Raw genomic sequence first — 8461 nt, 5'->3', positions numbered from 1 at the left:
TATGAGTATGTGGTGTTGGATTTCTGATGTTGTGATCCATTTGAACTAAACGACCCTTAGTAAGTCTTAAAATCTTGCTATGTTAGTAAGAAAGGTGTTTCGTTTTAATAAATAATAGTGTAATTCCGGGAAGACCATCATCACTATGTCAAGAACATCTACAGAACGTCTGGATTCGTTTGTGTGAAACTGGACGGTCTGGATCTTGGAACATATGTTCTCTCGAGCTGACGGCAAGAAGGTCTAATCTTTAAGTATGATTTAGACATGCCGCCCCCTCATATTTTAGTGAATATTAGATATAACCCCATGCCTGTTTTTTCTATTTGATATCTTGACCTTTGTCATCTTAATAAACTAATGAAATAGACCTAAATGCCCTCATCTTCAACTTTCAACCAAGTTCCCTTGATTTTCCTTCTACAAACCCTTTCATCTCCAACTTTAAGATTCTATCTATTTCAATCTTCAAACCTTAAAGATAAGATAGGAGTGATACAAATTTTGGATGAAACACTTAAATTTTTTTACAAAAGGTTAAATTTCAAAAAAATATAATGGAATAAAGATAAGATTGAAAAATACCCTACAAGTTGAATTGCTTGAAGAAGTTTGTTTGGGAAAGAAAAATCAAATAAGATTTTTGAGAAAATAAAAAACAACAAAATTTTAGTAAAAAATATTTACGAATTTTTTTTTTTTTACAGATGCATTAATGCTATTATGTTGAAAACGATAAATTGATAATAAAAAGTTCAATATATGAAAATATATATATTTTTTTAACTGAAGAAGAGGGTATTTAGGTCTTTTTCATTAGTCTATTAAATAGAACGAGGTCAAGTTAAACACAGGGGTATCTCTAATACTCACCAAAATGTAAGGGGCATTTTAAAATTACCCAAACTTTAATATTTTCTCTTTAAGGACCAATCATTTAAGTTTGGCTTCTGCACCCTTTCTCTCTCCTATAAAGATTCCATTGACATTGAGAGAGAGAGAGAGAGATGTCGACGAACATTATTTCTGCAAATCCTTCTCTTCTCCACCAACGGTAATTAATCGAAAACCCTATTTTCTATTTCTCTAACTTGCGCCGATGTGTTTGATTTCTTTCCACAATATCTACAATTTATATGATTTTTATTTTCTCTTATTTAAATGGTTGAGATTGCTCATCTTATATGATGTGGAGTCATGAATCCAACGGACTATAATCATTTGTGTGTCTGATTAGAGATACCCATTTCATCTCAGCCGTTAAATTAGATCTCCAGAGTGATCTTTGGGTGGTTTTTGTTATGTGGGTTTGGATTTGGAGGAAAAGCTGTTTAATAGAAAAAAAAAACGATGAGAATCTTGTTTGGTTACAATCATTGTTTTGAAACTCGTTGAGTCTACTCAAAACTTGGACGAGTCGACTCGTCCATTCAACTTATTTGTACCAACTAGCAAGAGTGAATTTTAAATTTTTAATACTTGAAAAACACGATTTCAAGTTGACAACTCGCGAGTCGACTCATTTGAGTAAAAAAAATTACATTAATAAATATTTTAGAAGTTCTCAAAAAATATATATTATGCATAGCTGAATAACTTGATCAAGTTCTTTCATGACTCGGTGCATTTTGGAGCTGATTCGGCATAGCTGATGAATTGACTCAGTGTTTCCATTAAATTTTTACTGAGTCAACTCAAGTGCAACTTGGTCGAGTTTACTCGGCCAACTTTCAAGTTGATTCAATTTTTTACAAAACCCCCCCCCCCCTCTCTCTCTCACAATTTTTTGTTGATGACATTGCCTCTTGACCGGGTCTTCTCATATACTAATTGGAAATTACCTAAATATCCTTTTTTCGACTTCAAACCAAAAACCTCTGAATTTCTCCCTAAAATCATTCGTCAACAACAAAAAAAAACCCCACCTTTACTTGCTTAGCTTCCTTAAAAAGATGGATTTTTATGTATGATATTGTTACCACTTTTCAGCTTAATAGGGAAGGTGGCACTAGTGACAGGGGGCGCCTCTGGCATTGGTGAGAGCATCGTCCGACATTTCCACCAACATGGTGCGAAAGTTTGTATCGCGGATCTGCAAGATGAGCTTGCCCAGCAAGTTTGTGAGTCCCTTGGTGGAGACTCCAGTGTGTGTTTCATCCATTGCAATGTAACCATTGAGGACCAAATATGTCATGCCATCGACTTCACTGTCGAAAAATTTGGCACACTAGATATTATGGTCAATAATGCTGGGATTGCTTGTGGTCCTTCACCTGATATTAGAAATGTGGATATATCCGAGTTCGAAAAGGTGTTTGATGTGAATGTGAAGGGTATCTTCCTAGGTATGAAGCATGCTGCCCGTGTCATGATCCCACGAGCCAAGGGTTCGATTGTGTCTTTGGCTAGTGCTGCAAGTGTTATAGGTGGACTTGGACCTCACACATACACGGGGTCCAAGCACGCAGTTGTGGGACTCACTAAGAGTGTCGCAGCGGAACTTGGTGCACATGGCATACGTGTCAACTGCGTGTCACCATATGCAATCCCTACAAATTTGGCATTGGCACATTTGCCCAAGGAGGAGAGGACAGAGGATGTAATGGAGGGGTTCCGTGCATTTGCGGCGAGGAATGCCAATTTACGAGGAGTGGAGTTGACAGTAGATGATGTAGCTGATGCTGTGCTTTACCTATCAAGCGATGAGGCGAGGTACATTAGTGGGGTGAACCTCATGGTTGATGGAGGGTTCACGTGTGTGAACCACTCACTTCGAGTGTTCCGATGATGAGTACGAGTGTAATGAATGTGCAATAACAGATGTTATTTTATCTGACTACTCTATGTGGCTATTATGTTCTGAATGAGAGCTAGAAAGCAATTTATTAGCAGATGATGTAACAATGCAAGTATTTTAATTGCGATTGCTTCTTCGTAGGTCCCGTCGACCTCCTCCTCAATTCCTCTCAACAGAACTTTTTTCGCCGCTTATAAAAGAGAGTTGTTATGGCACCCCAACTTTTACTTATTACACCCAAGTTCTTAAATTATTTATAACACCCCAATTAAAGATTAAAACACACTATTCAAACATTGCAAAGGCCCATCTAAAATTAAATCTCAACATTACAAAACAGTATAACACTCATTCAAACAATTTCATTAGCTGTTTACAATTATGATTATGACTCATAACATCGTAAACCTAAAAAATGAAAAGCTAGCAAAAAAAATTGAGAGAGAACTTTTATTGGTGGCCCATATTTTACTTATTCTCAACCATTTACTAATGTTCTTTATTTTTAATTGGAGTGTAATAAGTAAAAGTTGGGGTGCCAATAGCAGCTCTCTAATAAAATCTGTTTTCTTATAAAAAGTACCACCAAACGGATATTTAGCAATTTTTTTTTTCATGGTGGTGTGTTTTAATGATATGTGGATGTATACTCCCAAGATTCAAACATTCATAATTGAAGGAAAGAAGCATTTTTAAGTTCTTGTTGATGTATGTAGCTCATATTGAGTGGAACACGTATATAAAGAATATAGGCAGATGCCGGCGTGAAGCCGGAGTGGAGAGAGGAGAGTTTTGTGTTCCAAGCGGAACGGAGCGAACGATGGCATCTGCTAAAAACATATGTTTGCCAAGGACGAATTTTGTAGGTTGGGGGTGCGGGGGCAACGGCCCCGCGATATGGTACATGGGTATTATTGAAATTTTCTAATACCTATTGTACGACTAGAGTTTATTATAAATTCTTATGATGTAACCCTAATTTGACATATAGTGAAAATTCAGTTTCTCGTTTTTGTGGATGTAGGCACATCGTCGAACCATGTTAAATCTGTGTGTTTATTTTATTTCTTTATTATTTTTCTCTTTCGTATTATCCATCCAAATTGCCGCACGTAGCACAACAGTTCTTAAGCTCTTAGACAAAGAACATAAATGAAGAGAAATTAATGAATTTGGAGATGTGGTTTGGTTTTGTTTATTTGTGTTTTGCAGAGAATCAAAAGATCATATGGTGCTACATGTAAGGGGAAAGTGGCAAAGAACCTCTCATGCAATAAGTGGATACAAAAACATGGTAAAATGGAAAATAAATGAAAAGTTAAAGAATGAATGTTGTTTAGAAAGATAGGACCTATAAAGCCCGCATGCCACACCCAAGTGAATTTGTGACCCACATTTACATCCATGCCTAAGCAAGTCTGGCCCAGCATGGTGTGGCTTAACATGCACATGTTCATCTGGTCTCCCCATACTTCATATGTAGTCTTTTACTGGGCAGGTTCCTTGCATTTTTTTCTCCACTAAGAATTCTCTTTAAACCTTACTTTTTCATCTAATTAATTGAATTTTCATTTATCATCTAATTAATTTTTTATGATCCCAAGATCCCTCAATCGTTTCTTTCTCTAGCGTTTCAAGTGTTATAGGTGGACTAGGATCTCACACATATACGGGGTCCAAGCACGAGGTTGTAAGGGCTCACTAAGAGCGTCAGAGGGGAACTTGGTGCACATGGCATACATGTCAACTGCGTGTCACCATATGCAGTGCCTACGAATTTGGCATTGACACATTTTCCCAAGGAGGAGAGGATGGAGGATTCATGGGAGGGGTTCTGTGCATTTGTGGCGAGGAAAGCCAATTTAAAAGAGTGTAGTTGACAGCAGACGATGTAGCTGATGCGGTGTTTTATCTATCAAGTGATGAGGCGAAGTACATTAGTGGGGTGAACCTCATGGGAGATGGAGGGCTCACATGCATGAACCACTCACTTCGAGTGTTCCCATGATGAGTACGAGTGCAATGAATGTGCAATAATCAATGCTATTTTATCTGACTACTACTCTTAATGTGGCTAGCTCTTATGCTCAAAATAAGAGCTAAAAAACAATTTGTTAGCAGAGCATTTAATGATGCAAATGTTTTAATTGTGATTGCTTCTTCGTAGTTCTCCTCGACCTCCTCCTCAACTGTTCTAGATGGAAAAAAAATTCGCCACTTAATAAAAGAGAACAATTTTTTATGTTCTAAGGCCTACTAAGGCTTGATTATCTGAATTAACAAGAAAAAGTAAATCGGTGATCGATGAATTGGACAATAATGGCGTCCCATTCTCACGTAGCACAAGAAAGGAGGGGAAAGATCGAGTGGATGCTCTTCTGCTATGTTCGTAGCTTTGCTACGCAACTTTAAGCTCTCGCCTGGGTGATAGCTCTAAAAGTTTGAGTTTCTGCTTTCGTAGTCTTCATCCAGTTGTTTATATGGAAAGTACCCTCCGTTAACTATCGATCGTAGCTTGCAGTTCTGCCGTTGCCTACTGAGCTCTCCTCCACCTACCTGTCCGTAGGCGTATCTGAGCTGCTATTGGAACCCCAAAGTTTACTTATTACATCCCAATTTCTTAAATTATTATAACACCAGAATTTAAGATTAGAACACGCCATTCAAACATTACAAAGGTGAGTTTCAAATTAAAATCTTAACATTACTAAACATTACAACACTTCATTCAAACAATTTCAGTAGTTGTTTACAATTATGATTAGGCTCATAAAATTCTATGAGCACCACCAAATTATACTTATTCTCAATCATTTACTTATTTTCTTTATTTTTAATTGGGGTGTAATAAGTAAAAGTTGAGGAGCCAATAGTGGCTCTCTAATAAAATCTGGTTACTTTAAAAAATAAAAAATAAAAATACCACCAAAAGAATATTTAGTATAAAATCTTTTCCATGGTGGTGTGTTTTAAAGATGTGTGGATGACTATTCCCAAGATTCAAAAAATCGCAAAATTGAAGGAAGGCAGCATCTCTAAGCTCTTATACTCTTAGAAAAATAACATAAAAGAAGAAATTAATAAATTTGGAGATGAAAAGAACTTGTATTTTTTGTTTGGTTTTGTTTATATGTGTGTTGCAAAGAATCAATAGATCATATGATGCAAAGAACCCTTATGCATAAAGTGGCTACAAAATATGGTTTAGCTATGTGATTTTCGATAATGAAAATCTCATTTATACTTAGTTTGGAGTCGTCACCATTCTTTTTCAGAAGAAAAAAATGTGTGAATGGTCATCCGAAAATAGTTTTATGGAAAATCAATTTTGTATGACATTGTAGTGACTCTCGTTCATGGAAAAAGGGGCATGGTCTACCTAGATCTACATAAGGAGGTTTAGTTAGAGAATAAAGAAGGTGTTAGGTACCCCATTCTCTCCACCCTAGGGTGAATACCTTTAGACTAGGTTATTTTTGAAGATAATTAAAGGAAAGAGAAATAATGTGTGAGAAGCATTGGGGGGGGGGGGCAATGTGTGAACAATGTACCTCTTTAAGAGAAGGATTTAATGGTGATGAGACATGGGGGGTAGTCCTACGGAGAAGGACACCCCTATTTAAGTTTTCACTTTAAGAACATGATAGAGTTGAAATGTTGGCGTTAGTGTTTTGGGGATGTTCTATGATTAGAATTTTTGTCATTCCTTAGCCTTAAATAGATTAATGTTATGACTAGAAACTTTGTATTTCAACTTCAAGAAAGGGGGCTACATGTCTTCGTCATTATTATGTAGATGTAAATGTGCGAGTTGTGTACATTATGATGTATGATAAAAGTTAATAAGGCTTCAACCCTACCCTTTTACAATTAAATTGCCTTACGTATTTTATACACAGGTTGAAGTTCAATCTACTAGAGATGGAAGAGAGTTTTGCAACACATCCTATAACATTCTAAAAGAAAACCAAGGAGGGTAGTAGAAGAAAAGGGATAGAGGAATGCAATTAACTTAAACCAAATCTACCTTAACTCACATTGTGTACTTGTGGTTCTCATTTGCTTCTTTTTTCAAGGCTTTAGTGAAGGCTTTTAGAAGAGAATGAGAAGAATTTTAGGGTTCTTGAAGAGTGGGGGCTTAGAGAGTAGTGCGAAGATTTTTTAGAAGGCTCAAGGTTAGAAAAAGGTTGAGAGAGAGAGAGAGAGAAGTAAGCAAATAGGTAGAGTTTAGGGTTGAGATGAGTGTGAAGACCAAGAGAAGCTAGGGTTTCTTATTCCAATAATCACTTAATTGTTATGTTATATAAAAACTGAACTATATATAAGAAACATAGAAAATAGGAAACCTACCAACAATAGGATATCTTCTAATAATAGGAAATAAGCAAAATAAATAAAAATAATATAATCTAACATCCCCCTTCAAACTCACGATGCTACTGCTAGAAGCATGGAGAGTTTACCAAACAAGAAACGAAAACGTGAAGTGGAGTGCGCCTTGGTAAATATGTCGGCAATTTGCACGGAAGAATGAATGAAAGGCAATGTGATGGTGCCAAGTTGAAAATGATGTCGAGTGACATGACAATCAATCTCAATATGTTTGGTCCGCTCATGAAATACCGAATTACGAGCAATCTGAATAGCACTCTTATTATAGCAATATAAGGGAGTAGGGTAATGAAGAAAAATACCCATATCTGCAAGCAACAAATGTAACCAACTATCTCACAAATAGTAGAAGCCATGGTACGATATTTTGCTTCTGTGGAAGATCTAGAAACAAAAGTCAGTGGTAGACTTGCGATCTGTAGGATCATCAGCCCAAACAGCATCAAAGTACGCACGCAGCTCTAAAGATGAAGTAGATGAAAGTAAAAGGCTCTGAAACTGAGTGCCCCGAAGATACCTTAGAATACGAAGAACAGTAGTCCAATGAACTGTAGTAGGCGCAGTAACAAACTGACTAACTACATGAACAACATGTGCGATATCTGGACGAGTGATGGTGAGATAAACCAAGCTGCCAACAATAGTACGATATAAACTAGGATCCGACAAGTGAGAGCCATCAGACAGAGAGTACCGAGCATTAGTCTCAAAAGGGGTATCAACAACCTTATTATCAGTAAGACGTGCACGCTCAAATATATCAGCGATGTACTTGGACTGGGATAAAATATACCCTTTTGGAGAGGAGGCGACCTCAATGCCCAGAAAATATAGTAGCATGCCCAAATATTTCATTGCAAAGCAACGAGCTAACTCAGACTTCAAAGATGCAATGTCGTCAACATCATCACTAGTAATAATCATATCATCAACATATAAAGAGAGCAGAATACGACCTGCAGTAGTACATTTGACAAATATGCCGAATCATGATGACTAGGATGAAAATCAAGCGAAGTAATCACAGTAGAGAACTTTTCAAACCAAGCTCGCGGTGCTTGTTTGAGACCATAAATGACTTTTCGAAGCCTACAAACTGTACCAGGTTTGTGAGAAATACCAAGAGGAGGCTCCATGTAAACTTCTTCATGAAGATCACCATTCTAAAAGGCATTTTTAACATCTATATGAGATATGTGCCATCGACGAATAGAAGCAACTGCGATGAGCATACGAAAGTAGTCATTTTTACAACAGGGATGAAAGTTTTCT

General features: G+C 36.8%; 1 protein-coding gene across 1 annotated transcript; it reads left to right on the top strand.

Moving 5' to 3' along the window:
* Nucleotides 1-935: 935 nt before the first annotated feature.
* On the top strand, nt 936-2937 carry ABA2 (NAD(P)-binding Rossmann-fold superfamily protein). Its single transcript, XM_086426458.1, has 2 exons — nt 936-1054; nt 1990-2937. Exons 1-2 carry the CDS (start codon nt 1008-1010, stop codon nt 2786-2788), a joined length of 846 nt encoding a protein of 281 aa, XP_086282584.1. The 5' UTR covers nt 936-1007; the 3' UTR covers nt 2789-2937.
* Nucleotides 2938-8461: the final 5524 nt, after the last annotated feature.

Source organism: Akebia trifoliata, chromosome 15, assembly GCF_017979445.1.
Source record: "Akebia trifoliata isolate Shusen 1 chromosome 15, ASM1797944v1, whole genome shotgun sequence".
Classification (NCBI taxonomy): Eukaryota; Viridiplantae; Streptophyta; class Magnoliopsida; order Ranunculales; family Lardizabalaceae; genus Akebia; species Akebia trifoliata.
Note: the sequence above shows the minus strand (reverse complement) of the source record. Positions and strands in the feature narration are given on the sequence as shown.